This window comes from Lissotriton vulgaris, chromosome 7 (genome assembly GCF_964263255.1).
Source record: "Lissotriton vulgaris chromosome 7, aLisVul1.2, whole genome shotgun sequence".
NCBI lineage: Eukaryota > Metazoa > Chordata > Amphibia > Caudata > Salamandridae > Lissotriton > Lissotriton vulgaris.
The window spans coordinates 448,389,015-448,407,794 of NC_141695.1; the positions used below are offsets into that span (position 1 = coordinate 448,389,015).

The 18,780-nt window shown below is 45.8% G+C and overlaps 1 protein-coding gene across 4 annotated transcripts in view; it reads left to right on the plus strand.

The window, feature by feature from the left end:
- The window catches only part of SSC5D (scavenger receptor cysteine rich family member with 5 domains), a 315,500-nt gene that overhangs the window by 61,702 nt on the left and 235,018 nt on the right, over window positions 1-18,780 (plus strand). For 3 of the 4 annotated variants that reach the window (XM_086930468.1, XM_086930469.1, XM_086930470.1), the window contains exon 3: window positions 8,293-8,607. The exons of the other annotated variant lie outside the window; for it this stretch is intronic. In XM_086930468.1, the coding sequence (XP_086786594.1) occupies window positions 8,293-8,607 (315 nt within the window). The remainder of the gene's footprint in view (window positions 1-8,292; window positions 8,608-18,780) is intronic. 4 annotated transcript variants of the gene reach the window in all.

Sequence of the window (18,780 nt, forward strand, 5' to 3'; positions counted from 1 at the left end):
GGTCATAAAGATATTAAAAAGAGTCGGGCTAAGCACTGACCCCTGAGGGACTCTGACCTCCAAAGGCGGCACTTCGGCTGAGTATGGGGGGACCCAGACCACCTGCCGGTGACCAGCTAAATAAGATCTAAACCAGCTCAACACCGTCCCTCTCAGACCGATCTCATGGAGTCTGCTGAGGAGACCCTCATGAGGGACGGTGTCGAAAGCCGCCGACAGGTCTAACATTACCAACATGGCCCTTCCTCCTGCGTCCAGCACTTCCTTAATGGCCTCATTAACCTCCAAAAGTGCCGTCTCTGTGCTTAGGTTGGATCGAAAGCCCGACTGGGTGGAGTGCAGCAAGCTATGAGTTTCAAGAAAAGTGGAGAGCACAGTATGAACATGCTTTTCCACTATCTTTACGAGAGTAGGCAGGAGGGAAATCGGCCTATAATTGGCATGGATCTCGGGGTCAAGGACAGACTTTTTAAGGAGTGGAACAACCATCGCCTGTTTCCAAACCATAGGGACCACAACACTAGTCAGTGACAAATTAAGAATGGGATTACTCAGCGGGTTCAGAACCTCCGCAGCCCTAGCCAGAAAACTAGCAGGGCAGGGGTCGGAGGGTCAGAGATAGATGGAAACTCAGAGAGAAAGGGTCCAGGTCCAGCTGTCAAATTCAGCTGGTCCCTCGGGATGGTAACAACACTAGGGTCCAAGAAGGAGAAAGAGTCTTGAATCCGCTTAATTTTAGTGGTGAAAAAGGTAGCTCATGAGATCACCCATGGCTCAGAAAACTCATGATGCGATGCATTAGCCTTAGGGGTTATAAACTCCTTCACAATAGTGAAGATTTCCCTGCAGGAACTTGAAGCAGTCTCAATTCTTGCAGAGAAATAGTTCTTCTTTTCGGCCAAAATGTCCGCATGATAGACCTTGATAGTAGCCCTATAAGCAGCCTTGGCCCCAGGATCATACTGCTGGCGCCAGAGCCTCTCTGCTACCTTGCAATTGCGCCGGGACAGTGCAAGAGACTCCGTGAACCAAGGCGCAGAGGTCCACCTTGCGGTTGTCCGGGGCGCAATCGGCGGAGCTAGTTCATCTAACCATTCCACTAGCCACTTCTGTAGCAAATCAAGATCCCTCTCTAGGTCACCTGATAGAGGGCAGGGATGCTCCAAGCAGGCCTGAGCCAGACTCTCAGGGGTCACCCGATGGTATGCCCGACTGGTATGCCTAAGATGATTCTAAGTTGCACAGGGGGGTTTACTGGTACCCTGAATCTGAAAGCTAATCAGAAAATGGTCCGACCAGAGGACAGGGACGGGACTGGCCATAACAAGAGGAATGGTGGAAAACACCTGATCGAGAATGTGGCCCTTGTTATGAGTCGGAACAGACAGATAGGGAATAAGGCCCAGGGGGGCAGTGACATCATTGATTTTAATCGTATCACCGTCCATCCCAGCCTCCATGTGTATGTTAAAATCCCCAAGAACAATACAGTGTTCCGTCTTTAGACAAAGTGCCGTGGTTAGTGCCTGCAGCTCCTCATAAAAGGACCCTCGCTGACCTGGTGGTCTGTAGGCCAGGAGCCCGGAAAAGGATTGATGGAAAGATAGGGCAATAGAGAAAGCCAAGGACTCGCAACCAGAAATGGGCTCCATAGGAGTAACCACATGTGGCAGATCTCCGGACCACAATCGCCACCCCTCCACCCCTCCCGATAGGTCTATCGTGTCTAAAAATCACATAATCAGGAGGGATAGCAGTCGCAATATCAGGGTTGGAGGACTCACCTAGCCATGTTTCAGTTAGCATTAGACAAACAGGTTTTTCAACAGTTAACAGCTTGAAAATATCAAGAGCATGTCTGCTCAAGGAGCGAGTATTAAGTAAAAGGCACTTATAGTTACCAATGGTCTTGGGGCTGGAGGCCCGAGCGCCGGGGAATTGCCTGGAAGCCATCCACACCCTTGACACCGGCGTTTGCCTCTACACTGCCCAGGAAAGACCACATGACACGTGGCCATACATTTCCTAAATGTAAGAAGATCAGACGCCGAATAGGAGAGCCTAGATCTAACAGCGCCGACACCCATGGGTAATTGCAGCGCTTTAAAAATTGCATAAATAAATAAATAAATAAATAGATCCAGCAACTCCCGCCGCACCGTCCACCTCCGTGACGCGGATGGGCGCAGACGGGCAGGACTCTGGCACGACTCCGGCGCAGGTCCGGCGCGTCCGCTGTACGCGTCCGCTGCACAGAGTCATAGCCAAATATAACAAAACAATACAGCCATAGGTAAATATTAGCCCCTCCCATGCGTCGGATGCATTGGAGCCATTCAGCGCAAAAGTGCTCATGTGCATCCAACGGCTCCCGCACGTCCAACGCTATTGCACAGGGAATTCCTATGGTGCGGGAACCAGGGGGATTCCCTTTTTCCCCCAACAGCCTTAGGAGCTGGGGAAGAGCTTTCGCAGCTCCTGAGGCTGTAACTTTGATTTCTGTGAAATGACGAGTAGCGTGCACGTTTTTGATCCACATGTTGTTGATCCACTCCGATTCTAAAACTTTCCATCACAGAAATGTGAGGAATTCTTTTTTTTAATAAAGTTTGAGGTTTGCAAGGGATTCTAGGTAACAGAGGCACCTGGTGAGAGGCACACAAGTCGCCCCATCCTTTATTCCCCTTGATTGTCTTTTTTTTAATGTACAGGCTTGCTATCTTTTCCTGGGTGCTGACAGAACAGAGTTCAAAAACCACAGCTAGGCACATTGAAAAATAGGGTCCGTTTTTACTGTAAAAATGTGGTGTATCCATGTTGCGTTTTGGCCCGTTTCCTGTCGCGGGCACTAGGCCTTCCCACACAAATGAGGTACAATTTTTATTGTGAGACTTTGTTGAATGCTGAGTGGGTAGAATTTTGTCGATCCACTCGATTCTGGAACTTTCCATCACAGAAATATGATAAAAATTGTTTTTTTATAAAGTTTGAGGTTTCTAAGGTATTCTGGGTAACAGAACCTGGTGAGAGACACACAAATGACCCCATCCTGGATTCCCCTTGATGTCTTTTCATTAAAAATTTTTATTGGTTTACTAGGTTTCCCAAGGTGCCGGCAGAGCAAGGTTCAAAATCCACAGCTAGGCACTTTGCAAAAAAGGGTCCGTTTTCACTGTAAAAATGTGGTGTATCCACATTGGGTTTTGGCTGTTTCCTGCCGCGGATACTAGGCCTAGCCACACAAGTGAGGTAACATTTTTATTGGGAGGTATTGGGGAATGCAGATTGGGTGGAATTTTGTGGATCCATGCAGATTCCAGAACTTTCCATCACAGAAATATGAGGAAAATTTGCTTTTTTTACACAGCTTGAGGTTTGCAAGGAATTCTGAGTAACAGAACCTGGTGAGAGCCACACAATTCACCCCATCCTGGATTCCCCGGGGTGTCTAGTTTTTAAAAATGTACACGTTTGCTAGGTTTCCCTAGGTACCGGCTGAGCTAGGGTCCAAAATCCATAGCTAGGCACATTGCAAAAAAGGGTCACTTTTCGCTAGAAAAATATGATATGTCCATGTTGTGTTTCAAACCGTTTACTTTCACAGGCACTACGCCTACACACACAAGTGAGGTACCATTTTCATCGGGAGACTTAGGGAAACACAGAATTGTAGAGCAACCATTATTATCTATTGACTTTCTATGCAGTTCTGCTTTCCAAATGTAAGACAATGTGTAAAAAAGAAGTCACTATGAAAAATGTCCTATAATTCATATGCTAGTATGGGTACCCACAATTTCGGAGTTGTGCAAATAGCTACTGCTTCTAAACTTTATATTGTGTTCCCATTTCGGAAATACATAGGTGTCCTTGATACCTATTTTCCACTCTTAATATTTTACCGAATGATTTTCTATATACCCGCTACATAATGAAAAACCAATGGAAGCCGCAGCTCAGTTATTGGCTCTGCGTTCCTCGGATTCTTGGTGAACCTAAAAGTCCTATATATCCCCGCAACCAGAACCGTCCAGCGGATGTAACAGTATATTGCTTGAAAAAATATGTCCTACTTAGAAGTTACAGGTGAAAACATTGGCATGAATGGCAGGTATTTCAACTCATTTTCTGATTTTCAACTGTTAGTTTTCATTAACAAAAACCTTGAAGGATCTACACAAATTACCCCTTGCTGAATTCTAAAGTTTGTCTACTTTTCAGAAATGTATAGCTTTGCGGGATCCATTATTGCTTTCACACCTATTTCTACCATTAACTGGAAGGAGGTTGAAAGCACAAAGAGTAGCAAAAATAGGCTATTGCCCAGTAAAATGCCAAAACTGTGAAAAGAAAATTGGTTTTCTGACAAAGTTTGCCTGTCCCTGAAAGCTGGGAAGATGGTGATTTCAGCACCACAAACCCTTTGTTGATACCATTTACAGGGATGCTTTGTTCTGCAGCACTTGTTCTCCAATGTTGGCTAATTTCTGGGTCCCCTCCAGGGGTATCCACAAACCCCGGGTGCCTTTAAAATCCCCATGATGTTGTAAGAAAACAAAGCAACTTTAGCGTGGATACCTTATGTGGACAAAAAGTTATAAGGGCCTAATCACGAACTACCCTAAATAGCCAAACAGCTTAGCATATGGGAAAAGGCCTAGCAGCAAAAGTGTTAGCATTTACTACATTTTTTGCTGACATATGCCATTATTTAAGGAAATACCATCCTATTTTTAACTCTCCATGCTGTCTGTTTTCTCAACTGTTGCCTGAAATTCAATAAAGACAGCACAGAGAGTCTCTTAACAGAAACCCTATTTTCTGTATTTTTCCAAATTTTAAAATTGACACAGCCTAAAAACACATTGTTTTCTGTCGGCATTTATCTAAAAAAACTGTAAAAACTGAAAACTCAGTGCATTAATTAGAAATGGGCTTAGATCAGCTAGGAGATCATTTAGAGGTTAGTGGATACAAAACACGTGCCACACATTGGCAGATCCCTGTCCGCTAGCCTCTCGATTCCTCTACCTCACCTTGACCTGGAAAAACCATTCTGTCAAACTTCCAAAAGCTCAGCCATCAGAAATACCAACATTTCCTACAATTGTTGTAATTCTTTCACAGATGTGGCATTGGACAGTCCACCTATTTTTAGGGTGTTCTGTCCTACTGATGTATGTGAATTAATGGAAAATGAAAAACTGAGAAACCAAATTAGGGGAAACTAAACCATGGGAAACCAATTTAAAAATAAGAAATTTTAAGGAAAAACAAATTAAATCGAAATGAATGCAATAATTTTAATATCAGGAAGAAGGGTTAACCCAATTAAGTCACTGGGACCTGGGTGTACAGCATTAAGAGGAAAGGGGTCCCAGTTACGGAGGGGTGCGAGTGATCACAACCAATTAATTAAATCAAATGAACAGAAATACGTCTATAATGTTTTATTCACATTATAGGAAAAAACAACAAATATAATCTCAAACATTGCGGTTGCATTAGTGCCCCTGGGGGTAAGGAGGACGTGAAGTCGTGAGGGAGGTGTAGGTAGGGAATAGTGACAATAAAAACACGTATATATCAAACGTTAGCACAAATTCAATGAAAGATATATAACAAAACGGTCATAGTTTAAACCAATAGTTCATAGTACACATGCCCCATTGTCCATAATATACAGGAATAGTGGGTAAGGAGAGGCTGTGTCATAAACCGGGGAGTGTGTCGACGTTTCGACCCCAAGTAAGGCAGGAATCAATGAAGTCCTTGCATGAGGGTCTTCATCAGGACGAAGGAAGGGTGGGGCTAACAACCTATTTAAAGAAGTAATTGATTCATATTATTATATTGGTCATTAAAAGAATGTCTTAATCAAAAGAAGGGTTACGGGGTGGACACACCGAGTATTGAAGCATACCTGACTAAATCAGTGCTTCCTGGTCATTGGTCAGGATGGGTCCGATGAGAAGAATTCGATCCTACGGAAGATGCCAACAATGTGTAAAAACTATATTGTGAATCATCATCGTAACGGAAATGAATAAATCAGACTTACTTAATATATTAAATCCGGTATCCCGATATGATAGGGAAGATGGATCCGGACACTGGGCATAGGAGACCACTCTACGTATCTACATAAAAGGGAAAACATATTCAGCCTTGGCCTAGATGTACTCACTTCGGGAAAGAGGTCAGTCAGTGGGGCAGCTTACCGATTAGCGTAGAGACATTTTCAGAGTGTCCCCATTTCAATGGATTACGTCTGCATTAATCAGGAATCGTAATTAATCCAGCGTCTGTTGCGGGAGCCTCGAGGTGAATGCCGAGCTTCCTGAAACGCTCGTAGTCATGGTAACAAGAATGTCACGTGAGCATATGGATATTAACGGATTGCTACTATGTTGTTTAGTGTTTTAATAATTCCTCTGCAACTCCCTCGCCTCCTACTTCCACAACAAAATCGCAGACATACACAACAGCTTCAGCACACAACCAACGCACCCTATGACCGCATCAACGACCCCCACCACCACCCTCCGCGCCTGGACCCCGACCACCACCGAAGACACCATCCGCACGATGAACTCCATCCACTCCGGATCCCCTACCGACCCCTGCCCTCACCACGTCTTTCACAAGGCCGATGCTGTCATCGCACCCCACCTGTGGGACATCATCAACACCTCCTTCAACACCACTACCTTCCCAGAGAGCTGGAAGCACGCCGAACTCAGCGCTCTACTGAAGAAACCATCAGCGGACCCCACCGAACTCAAAAACTACCGCCCCATCTCGCTCCTTCCGTTTCCGGCCAAAGTCATCGAGAAGACCATCAACAAGCAGCTTGCCGCCTTCCTCAAGATGAACGGATCCCTCAACCTCTCGCAGTCCAGCTTCCGGGCCAACCACAGCACCGAGACTGCCCTTATCGCAGCCACCGATGACATCCGAGCCCTGCTCGACAACGGGGAAACTGCGGCCCTCATCCTCCTGGACCTCTCCGCGGCTTTCGACACTGTCTGCCACTGCACCCTAGTGCAGCGCCTCAGCAACGTCGGAATCCAAGAGAAGGCACTAGAATGGATCACCTCCTTCCTCGCCGGAAGGACACAGAGAGTCCGCCTCCCCCCGTTCAGATCAGAAGCCACCGAAGTCATCTGCGGCGTTCCTCAAGGCTCCTCGCTCAGCCCCACCCTCTTCAACGTCTACATGAGCCCCCTCGCGGCCATCGCACGCCAACACAATCTCAACATCATCTCTTACACCGACGACACCCAGCTGATCCTCTCCCTCACCAACGAACCCGCCACCGCCAGCGCCAACCTACACGAAGGGATGACAGACGTAGCCGAGTGGATGATGAACAGCCGCCTGAAACTGAACTCAGACAAGACGGAAGTCCTCCGCCTGGGATGACTCCTGGTGGCCCACCGCCCTGGGCAGCCCACCCAAACCCACAGACCACGCACGCAACCTGGGCTTCATCCTGGATTCCTCCCTCTCCATGACCAGACAAGTCAACGCCGTCTCCTCGTCGTGCTTCAACATCCTGCGCATGCTACGTAAGATCTTCCGGTGGATCCCCACCGAAACCAGGAAGACGGTCACCCAGGCCCTCGTCACCAGCCGACTGGACTACGGCAACTCCCTCTACGCCGGAACCACCGCCAAACTCCAAAAAAGACTCCAGCGGATCCAGAACACCTCAGCAAGACTCATCCTCGACATCCCCAGACACAGCCACATCTCCGGACACCTGAGAGACCTGCACTGGCTCCCGGTCAACAAAAGAATCACCTTCCGTCTCCTCACCCACGCACACAAAGCCTTACACAACCAAGGTCCAAGATACCTCAACAGCCGCCTCAACTTCTACACTCCCACACGCCAGCTTCGATCGACCAACCACTCCCTCGCCGCCGTCCCCCGCATCCGAAGAGCCACCACAGGAGGAAGGTCCTTCTCTTACCTGGCCGCCAAGACCTGGAACTCCCTCCCGACCCACCTCCGCCTGACCCAAGACCACCTCGCCTTCAGGAAGCAGCTCAAGACCTGGCTGTTCGAGCAGTAGCGGACCCCCCCCCTCCCCAAGCGCCTTGAGACCCTCCGGGTGAGTAGTGCGCTATACAAATGCTTGATTGATTCATTGATTGAACCTGTGAATCTATACAAATTGTAGGTTAGGCTCTAAGCTGCATAATTTCTTCCTTTTTTATGAAGCAAACTCATAGATATAAGTAGTAACAATTGTGCATTAGACTTCAGTTGTGTCTGTCTTTTCAGGAAAGCCTACTTTGCGGCTGGCGGGCGGGCTGGGCCCATGTGCCGGAAGAGTGGAGGTGTATCATCAGGATGAATGGGGGACGGTGTGCGATGATGACTGGGACATCAGGGATGCACAGGTGGTGTGTCGCCAACTCAACTGCGGGGTAGCGATCCAGGCCCCTGGGATGGCAGCGTTTAGCCAAGGATCTGGCAGAATCTGGCTCCACCTTGTCAAGTGCAGGGGCACAGAAGCATCTCTCCTGCAATGCCCGCATCCTCAATGGGGGAGGCATAACTGCCGCCATGCAGAAGATGCAAGCGTCGTTTGTTCAGGTATCAACTTTTAAGAGCAACCTTTATTGTGTGCTATTTCTGGTTGTTTTGAGGGAAGTGTTTAACATCTTTAATGAAAAATATCAAACGTCAAACGATGCAGCATTCCATTAACATTAAATTTTTTCAAGTATAAATATTTCTAAAGTGGGTGTGCATCGAGTGAATATAATGACAATCATGAAAATAATAAAATATACAAGAATGTTTGCGAGGGGCACAACAAACTTAGATATTCCTAGCTCTTCTGCAAAGGAAAGCCCTGATTGGTCACATGGAAGTGAATATTACACCTTCTTTTCTTGCATTTATTACATAGTAGCAAGGGAACAGGAAACACTGTAACCGAAAGTCTTCTTGAAATCATGGTGCATAGGAGGTCTCCCCACATTATTATCTTTACTTGATGACAAGAAACTCAAATGAGATGAGTGAACTGAAAGAAGATGAATAACAACAAACATCCCAGGAGTGGTTAAATAGCTTTTTTTTAAGGTATCCGGTTGCACTTTCCAATTTGGTCGTGAAATTTTATTTGCAGATGTAAGGTCCATCTGCCCCAACGTTTTCTTAAGGTGCAGATGGCATTTTGGAGACTGGGACTAGAGAAAAAGAAAAATGAGAATAAAATTCCACTCTGACGCAATGAGCGAGGGGGGAGGGACCTTTTTAAAGTTGCTCAATAGGGAATATGTGCCTCCTTATCATGCCTTAGAAGCCATAGCCCTCTGTACAGAATGTGCACTCGCAACTAACATTATCCATTTGACCCCATCTAGCCAGGGTATAATACACACATAAGGCTTCTAGAATGATATAACATTCGTGGATCTGACATTCTTAAGTTTACCCTTTCATCAGAGAACTGATTAATACAGCGAACAACACAAAGTTTCTGATGTAAAAGAAAATAAGAATACTCAACCAAAATCAAAGGATTTTTTGTATGTCTTGAAACTATAAAGTGCCCACCCGCTGGAGAAAAATACACTTGAGATATCAAAGTCCCTGACATCTGATATCCTCCCAAATAAGACTAAGAGCCCTATTACGATTTCGAACCCATGAGGGCGGTCCTTGCACTGCTGCACTGGTGGTCCTTCCTCCGTATTCAGTGTAGCGGTGGGAGAGCTGCACCCACTTGGGATCAGGCTTCCCATGGCATGGGTGCAGCGATGTGAGGCCACAATAGACTGGCAGTGCTGCAGCACTACCAAGCACATTACGAGTTCTCTACTGTGACCCTATCACCGGCGGTGAGCACCACCATGGAAAGGGAGACGGTGAGACAACTTCCCCTGTCGCCTTTGTGCAGAGGGCTGCATGCAGTGGGATACATGTGATGTGATGTGTGATGTGAGGTAACATTTATATAGCGCACTATCACTCCAAGGAGCATCTTGGCGCTTTGACTCTGACCGGCCGAAACATGTTCTACCCCCTGCATGTTTTCACCCCCAGTTACTGCGCAGGAAGAAATGCACAACATGGTGCATTTTGCCCTGTGCAGGAAAGTGCTGCGATGCTACCATGATGCTGCCTTTCAATGGTTATTCTTTGAGCCTTACAAAGGCACTGCCGTGGAACTGCTGACACAGCACCTCCCGCACAGGATTCACTCATAATCCAGCGGACGGTCTTACTGCGAGTTCGCCAAACTTGTAATCAGGCCCTAAGTATAGTAGCATAGGTCTGCTGACAACATCTTTAAGGCAAATATATTATCATCAGGTATTTCTTTTAAAGAATATATATATATATTTTTATAATTATGCATTTTAATCATACAATTGTACGGTACATCAGTGTAATGCAAGGCACAGTATCATCTGCCGCAATAGTATACATATCAATGACACCTTCCCGTACTCGTACAATAACAACAGTAACGTCCCCTCCCCAAGTATCCCTATATAGGTCAAAAAGTCTATATGATATGTCCAAAAGGTCCACAACTCGGTCAAAGGCATTGCAGAGGTAGCATCTTGTAACAGCAGGTATGTAGTCCTGGTAGTACAGAGCTGCGAGACAGCACAACGCAAACATAGTTAGGTTACAGCCCACACCCTCCGCCCCTCTGCTCCCAGGGAAATTGTTCCCCTGAGAATTCAACATTTCCAGAGCTGCCAACTAATTCACGAACCAGAGTCTCCTCCAAGGTGTCCTTCCAGAGAGGAGGGAGACTGGGTACCCAGTACAACAGCAGTATCTGTTAGCAAAGCATTTCTCCTATCTGCACCCGCACCTCCCTCCGCCCTCTCCAGCAAGTATGAAATTAACGGACCCCAAATATCTTTAAGACGTGATTTGATGGGTAACATGTCTGCATATTGATGCATATGGTTTTGCCAAGTAGTCATTGTTTGAAGCCAATCCTTAAACTTGGGAGCTCGACCTCTGCCCCATCGACACGCCACCTGCCGTTTTGCTAATAAGAACCCTATAGCCAGGAATTTTGTATGTACCGTGTTAATATCTTGAATTAATCCCAGAAGGGCCGGTAATGGGCACGGCCTCAGTTGAACCCCTATCATGGTCGATATTGCATCAAAGACCTGTGTCCAGAACTCAGCCACCAGGGGGCAGCTCCATGCTAAGTGTATAACGTCTGCTCCCGCCCGCCCACACCTTACAAAGTTATCATGCTCTCTGAGTCAGAATTTATATAGTTTAGCAGGGGTATGGTGTAACCGGTGTAGAAACTTAAAATGCACAAGGCGTAGCCTACTGTTACCTGTGACGGCCTGTGTCTGTGTACCGCTAAGTTCCCATTGGTCGTCCGTCAATGGGGCATCAAGATCACCATCCCATTCCAATCGGGCTCGGGCTGGATGGGATAACGGAGCGTCTTGTATGTGCTTATATAGGAGGGATATGGCATGCCTATGGGGTTCTGCCTGCAGGAAGGCATGTAGTGGGGCAAATGTGTGAACATGAATGTGTCCATAACTGATGGGGTGCGCGTTCCAAAAAACTGTTCCCTTGAGCGGAAGCTCCCCTCCAAGTAAAGGTCTCCCCAGGTGCAATATTGAAGATCTGCTAGCATCTTCCTGCATATTCCCTCACATGTAACCTGTAACAACGGGTTGTGCAACAGGGGCATTTTTGGAGAGTAGAACATAGTGTTCCCTAGTTTGCGAGCAATATGATGCCATGTCTGTATTGTACAGTCAACTGTGGATGGGCCTCTCATACGCTGCCCTACCACTGTGAAAAGGTATCCTGAAGGGGCTACCGGGGCCATGTATCCATCTTCCACCGCTAGGTGCGGCATAAAAGGCGGAGGATGGAGCCAGTATAGTGCATAGTGGGTCTGCGCACAATAATAATAGTACTCAAAATTAGGGACTTCGTATCGCCCAAGATGGTACGGCAACATCAATGTGTTTAAGTTTAGACGCGCCTGCTTCCCACCCCATATGAGTCGTGTGAGCTGGGAACGTAGGGTACTAAAGAAAAAGGGCCCCGGGTTGTAAGGAATATTAATAAAGAGGTATAATAGTTTCGGCAGCAGGACCATCTTAATTAATGATATACGACCTGCCATTGATAGGCGAAGTTGCAGCCATTTAGTGACTGTGTCAGTTATTTTATCAATAGCTGTGCCATATCCTCCTCATAAGAGCATCTTTATCACTAGTCACGTGTATTCCGAGGTATTTAACCGGGAAACATCCTTAACAACGCTGGCTTTACCCCGCGCTGCTATTACGACGCTGCCTTTACAACGTAAGTCGTTATGACGACTTGCACTGGAGGGCGCTATTGGATAGGGAAAAGTTAATTTTCTATTCCAACACCTTCCCTACTGTAACGTGGGCTGGAGTTGGAATAGAAAATTTAACTATTCCACTATTCAGCCCTTACAGCGCAAGTCGTTGTAACGACTTGCGTTGTAAAAACAGTGTTGTAACGGCACGCAGTGTAAAAGCCCGCGTTGTAATGCCGTACATCCATTTAACCTCATCAGTTTCCTACATCAGGGGGTTACTGGGGGATGCTCCAGTGTATTACCTGTTAAAGGAAAAACCGCAGATTTCGACCAATTTATTTGTATCCCAGAGATAACCAAATTTAGTTATCTCGCGTAAAATAGGGTTAAGATTAACCTGGGGGTTTTTAACATACAATGTCCTATCATCCGCGTAGAGCAAAACGAGCAGCTGTCTAGAGGGGTAGACTAATGCCTTGTCATTATGGTGCTGTCTAAGTTTGGGGGCCAGGGTTTCAATAGCCAGGGCGAACAAAATGGGAGACAGGGGGCAGCCTTGGCGTGTCCCCCTAGATACCTCAAAGGGAGCAGATCTAGTCCCATTCATTAGAACAGAGGCCACCGGTTGGCTATAGAGAAGTTGCACTCACTGTAGGAAAGTAGCAGGCATCCCCATGTGCCCCAGAGTAGCTAAGAGATAATCTCACTCCAGGGAATCAAACGCTTTAGTAGCGTCTAGGAATACCGCCACCGCAGAGCAGTTAGGATCAAAGTCCGGCAAGACTGCAGCCAAAGTCCTTAAGTTGTGCTATGTAGCTCGGCTGGGGATGAATCCTGCCTGATCCGGGAGCACAAGGCGCTGCATCAACAAATTCAGCCTTGTCGCCAGGACCTTTGCTCGGATTTTGGTGTCACAGTTTAACAGCGACAAGGGCCTGATTGAATCACAATTATGTGGAGACTTCCCCAGCTTTAATAGTGAAGTTATGAGGGCTTCTCGCATAGTGACAGGCAAGCGACCTTCCTCAAAAGCTGCATAGTATACTTCTTTCAGGATAGGAGCCAGGATAGAGCAGTAGGTTTTATAAAATTCAATTGGTATCCCATCCAACCCTGGGGCACAGCCCGACTTCATTTGCATAATAGCCTCTACAATTTCATCCAGCTCCAAGTCTAATGCAAGAAATTTCCTCTGCACATCACCCAACCAAGCTAGTGCTGTATCTTCGAAATATTCAGACCAGACTAGCGGGGCACCCCTCTGTGACGAGTATAACAAACTGTAAAAGTCTTGGAATGTGTTTAGTTGATAAGGAAGGTTCCTATGCACATTGCCCATCCTGTATCTCTGTAATATAATTGGAGAATCTTGGTGGTCTAACCGCTGCTGGCAAGGCCTTCCCTAGCCTATCCCTTTCTCCATATACTCTTGCCTAGTGTGGTTTCCCCCCAAATTTACATTCGCTATCTGCTAGCTCCTCATACTCTGTCAGTTTGCTGCGTAGAGTGGCTTTGAGTGCAGAGTTAGTAGCACATTTGGTTATATCTTTTTCTAAATTTCTAAGCTCAGACTCCAGGGATGCGAGATCCCTATGCAACGTTTTAAGGACACCCCCTCCTTTAGCTATAAATATGCCACTTATCTTTACTTTAATGCCGCCCATACTGTGGGGATGCTGGGGACCAATGCGGTGTTGCTTTCGAAAAAATCGTGAATCTCTTGTTCTAGCTCTGCCTTAAATACAGTATCTTGCAAATGTGGGGGTTGAGACGCCATTTAATGTATGGGGAATATTGTATGGGAGCATGAATGTCCACAAGCACCGGGGAGTGGTCTGAATATGTACGGGCCAGATGAGTGACTCGACCCAGCCAGTGCAACATACCCACAGACTCAAATATATAATCCAACCTAGCCCAAGAGGAGTGGACTGCAGAATAGTGTGTGCCTTCTTGCATCATCGGGTGTGTGTGCCTCCACAAGTCCAGTAAATAGTTTTCCGCTACGAGATCTTGCACAGTACGTTGCGTAATGGTAAAGTGAGACGGGAGGCATGTGATCTATCCATGCGAGGTTGCAATGCAGTATTGAAATCCCCGCCCCCCCCCCCCCCCCCCCCAATAACATAGGTAGTGCCTACTTCTTGAATTTTGTCCCATAATTGGAGGAGAGTTTGGGGATCATCAGTATTTGGGCCATAGTAGATAGTGAAAGTGACATCATATGAGTAAAGTCTCCCCCATACCAGACAATATCTTCTCCCCCCATCTGTTGCTGTCCCTCCTGACACAAAGGGCACCCCTTTTTTAACCAATATGGTGAACCAAGGTGAGTAGTTAGAGTAAGAGGCGAAGCAGCGGTGTGAGGTCCAGCGGGAAGCAAACTGGGGATCCAAACCAGTATTCAAATGGGTTTGCTGCAACATGGCCACCTCAATATTATGTCTGTCTAATTACCCTAGTATTTGCCTCTTCTTCCTGGGGTTGGTTAGGCCCCGCTCAATCCAGGACACCACCCCAAGGCTGTGAATCTTACAGGGGCCGACTGAAATAATCACTGCAGTGAAAGATTGGACCTGACCAAACCATCTTGACCATTATTAGGAAAAATGACTGAAAGTTTACAAATAGAAAACAATTCCCCCCCACCCACACCGGCTTCCCCGACTCGCCGGGTACAGTCCCCCACCCTAACCCAATGCCCATCCAGAGACTATAAACCTGTCTCCTCCAAAAGTAAGAATAGGGGTACGCCCTCTTGTGGAGGCCACCAGGCACCCACGACTCACCCACTTCCTCCATACTTACACCTACCTACTGCACCGCAAGTGACGGTCAGTTACCGCAGGATGGAGGGAAGTTGCCAAGCTACACAAGTAACACAGAATATAAAGTATAAATATACATCTCAAAAATCAAGAGTCTCGTTAGTGGCAAAGTGTCCATCTAAGGCTCGGGAGGATCAATGTTCATTGGATAAGTCAGTACGGTTCCGATAGTGGAGATTGGGATCTCGAGCGCCTCTGCTCTCCTGCTTCTTTAGTCGCATCCTTGCGACATTTCTTAAGATAATCTTCAACTTGTTGCGGGTTCTGAAATGGGTGTTGCTTTCCATGGTGCGTGACCTTCAATTTGGCTGGGTATGGTATTGCATATGCTATGTCTTGCTGTTGGAGCTTCTTCTTTACCACAGTGTACTTGCGCCTGGCCTCCTGAACTGATGGCGTTAAGTCTGGAAAAAATGCCAGGGTGGTATTCTCATAGTGTACTTGCTTCCTTTCTCTGGCCAAGCGCAAGACAGCATCTCTATCGCGGTAATTAAGAAAGCGAGCAATGATTGGTCTAGGCGATGCTCCCGGGGCGGACGAGCCACCAGGGATCTGTGAGCCCTTTCCACCGTGAGATGGGCCGAGAAGGATTCCCTACCAAATACATCCACAAGCAATTTTTCGATAAAGTCCTCCATGCAGCCTACATTTGTCGATTCCGCAAGACCCACATTTCTGACATTATTTCATCTTTCTTGGTCATGCGCCACCTAGCGCCCCCTTCTTTTAAAGAATAATTGAAGAACCAAGTCTACATCCCATATTGAAAAATATCTTAGTTTTGGGGAATTAGTATACCTAAGCCCCTTGAGCAATCTGCAGACTAAAGGATCTTCAGTTATTGTATTCGCACAACATATCAAAATAGCTAATCTACAACTACAAATAGTGCAGAAGGATTTGTGTTGAGCAGTTAGAGGCTAGAAAAATTTGAACTTCTGTGACATCTCTGAAATGGGAGCAATGTTATTTTCCAGGCACCAGCAAGCGCACATTTCCCAAGATGATTTGTAGGGCTTGGCTAAGGCTATGGCATGGCTATTCCCTGAGCCCATGCGGCCTGCCTGAGTTGAGTAGACAACAATGAAACCTCTGGGGCAGTACCCACGCTGCCATGGAAGATTTCAAGCCATCAAGCTCCCTGGAAGTCCCATCTTATGAGGAAAAACCCAAACAATTCCACAGTGAAAAGGGGGAAATAAAAGAAGCTTTAGATTGCAAAGAGCAGGTAAGAAGCTCTAAATAATTTATATGTATTCCTGACTTCTTCTCTGGCCAGCTCCCACCATTTGAGAGGCAGTCAAAACTATTTCCCCCATTCAACGGCCTGCGTCTGACTCTAAGACAACATCTATGGGTATAGGAAATATTGCTCATCATTCCAAACATCTAAATGATCTAACAATCAAGCAATCTCTTCATGACCTTCACAATCTAGCGTTAGTACAGCAGTCCTTATTAGACCCACCGGTCTGGCCAACTGTCAAATGGAAACCAAGGAGAGTTTTTTGTTCCTTTTTTATTAGAGCTAATTGAAACATGTAAGTTAAAGAGTTTTTGTTTAGGTATTCACCAAGAAACCCAGACATTCTGTCCATTGAGAAGGGATAAATGCAAACTTTTTCCAGTTTCCTGAATGAATGGCTATTTTAATTGTAAATTCACAGTCTCCTGGTCTTGAGCCAGGAAAATCATGTTGTCTGAATAAATCAATATGTTTTAGGTGTTTATGGAAACACCAAGGCAGAAAGTCCAAAGGGAAGAGTGAGGAACCAGCAGTCCTACCTGCCTCAAAAGAAGTGAAAAATTCGGACTGATAGATGAGCATCCTGCAATTGCATCCTTGCCATCCAGTTCCCTGGGAGAATGATATCTTCGGCTGGATTATAGTGTTCATTTTTAAATGTTGCTTAGAATAAATTGATTAAACTGTTTCTGGTTCAAGACAGGGCGGAACATTATGCTCTTTTCCTGACAAGACAATTGTTATCAATAAACCTTCTTGGATAAAGAAAACACTTCTCCATTGTTCTTTTTAACTCTTACTCTATCACCTCCTGCAATTTTAGTTGTAGTTCTGTTTCTTCAATAATTATATGTTATTTCAGCTTATTTTGAAATGATTGGGCACAGAACTCTATGTGGAACCCATGAACCAATTACAGAACCTGATTATTGCTTGATATTTTCTGCTACTTAAGAAAAATGGAGGCAATTCTGCCACCTATTCAGAAAAGGGTAAAAGCTAAATCTCTTATCTGGGGCATTGTCAGCTTTTCTTTGACTTTTGATGATGGACCCCCTACTTTCTTTTCTCCTTTGAGTGAAGAACCTTAGCCACGGATTCTGAGATAAATGGGCATGATAGAGCCAGTAGTCAACTGTGTAGGTGCTGGCAAATAATCTCCTGTACCTGCCGATCTTGGGAAAAACACAGTTCCCACAACACACATGCTAGTATTAATGATGTTAGCGCAGGGAGGAAAATGCTTCAACATAGATCCATATCTCTTTAATGAAATGATCAAAGAGTAGGGCTTATACTTCTGAACCAAAGGCTGAGACGGCTAAATATCCTAGTTTACTATGGATTTTTATTAAGAAATCTTTCAGCTAAAATAGCTTTTTAGGCTTACCTAGAAAGCAGGATGCTCTCTGGGCCCAGCTGGATAGGACAACAGGGACGTCTGTTTCCCCTCACTCTTTGGATTGTTCAGCCATGCAAAATATCTTTGCAAGAGTTTACCTCCTGACCTTCTTACCCTTCAACACATCAGAAATTGTGAGAGCCCTTTCAGCTCTTTCCTCCTTAGTTCCACTCTCATAGTAATTCCCAAACCAAAATCCCGTCTTCTGCTAAACACTACCCCATCTATGTTTACTTTTGTTATCTTTTTAGCCATCCAAAATTCTTTCTGAACAGGTTTCCTGCCCCTCATTTTCTTAAATAAAGAGATTTTATAATTCTCCCTCATTGTGGTATAGTAAGCCCACAACTTTTCTGACACGACTTTCCCACTGTCTTCTCCAGCAAACAATGTGAGTTGTAATCCCTGTTTTAGTACTCTGTTCCACCTTTCCACCACACTGTTCTTGTGAGGAAAAGATACAGAGCCGCATGAATGTCTAATTCCATGATGGTAAAGAAAGCCCATTTTACTAGAAACCAGCTAGGCATCAGATGTCAGTAATGAAGTCTCTCGAAAGACCTTTTCTCTTAAATAGTTTACTCAAAAGCTCGATGATGTCAGCAGTATTGACTGGTGAGACAGATTTGATTTCTGCCCACTGCTAAAATGTATTTAGGATAAGCATGCACATGTCAGAAGGGACCAGAGATGTCCAAAAACAACCTCCTCCACAGTCCTTCTGCAGCTACAACACCTTGAATGGTTATTTATTAGTGTTCTGCAATTTATTGCTTCTTGAACATGCTACACAAAACCACAATTTCTCTGTAATACTCTTGTCTACCTACGGACACTAGAATCCATTTTAAATCTTCTTTTATTAGTGTGCATTCCAGGTTGATCTTCTTGAGCCATTGAGAGAACTCTGTCCTGTCGAGGACTGGGAACCACTAACAATTCACCCCGATACAAGACCTCATCCCTCCACAGCAATTCATCCCTC